At 63.3% G+C, this 570-nt stretch overlaps 1 protein-coding gene across 1 annotated transcript in view; it reads left to right on the forward strand.

Moving 5' to 3' along the window:
* The first annotated feature begins 6 nt into the window (after nt 1-6).
* Nucleotides 7-570, forward strand: part of EFNB2 (ephrin-B2) — a 42,803-nt gene continuing 42,239 nt past the window's right edge. The window contains exon 1 of the mRNA XM_005884475.2: nt 7-237. Within this exon, the coding sequence (XP_005884537.1) occupies nt 116-237 (122 nt within the window). The 5' untranslated portion in view covers nt 7-115. The remainder of the gene's footprint in view (nt 238-570) is intronic.

The following is a 570-nucleotide window of genomic DNA, read 5'->3' on the forward strand; positions in this document are numbered from 1 at the left end:
CTCAGCGCGCAGATCTGCCTGCCGTCTCCCCTTTTCTGCCTGGAGAATTAGGGCTTCCGGCCCGCACCCCACACCTCCGCGGTCCCGAGTGCGCGGAGCTGGGAGCGGCTTGGCCATGGCCGCGAGGAGGGACTCCGTGTGGAAGTACTGCTGGGGAGTTTTGATGGTTTTATGCAGAAGTGCGATTTCCAGATCGATAGTTTTAGAGCCCATCTATTGGAATTCCTCGAACTCCAAGTAAGTGGCGTCCGCGATCACCCTCGCCACCCCGGGTCTGCCGCGCCGCGCGGTCCGTACGAGAGAAAGGTCGGGCCGCGGAGCCTCAGAGCCTATTTCTAGAGTCTCCTCGCTCGGCTTTCCAGTCGGAGCGCCAGCGCTCAGATGCTCCCTCCCCGACTTCCTTCCCCCTGGAGCTCCGGGGGGTTACAAAGCTCCTGGCGGCTCTGTGCCACGTCCGCAAAGGTGTCCGATGGCAATTGGACCCCTTCTTTTCGAGGTTGGGGAACAGGGCCACAGACAGGGCTGGCAGGCGCACAGGGGCTGGCGAGCTCTGGAGAGAGGCGGGGACGC

Source organism: Myotis brandtii, unplaced genomic scaffold (assembly GCF_000412655.1).
Source record: "Myotis brandtii unplaced genomic scaffold, ASM41265v1 scaffold83, whole genome shotgun sequence".
Taxonomy (NCBI): domain Eukaryota; kingdom Metazoa; phylum Chordata; class Mammalia; order Chiroptera; family Vespertilionidae; genus Myotis; species Myotis brandtii.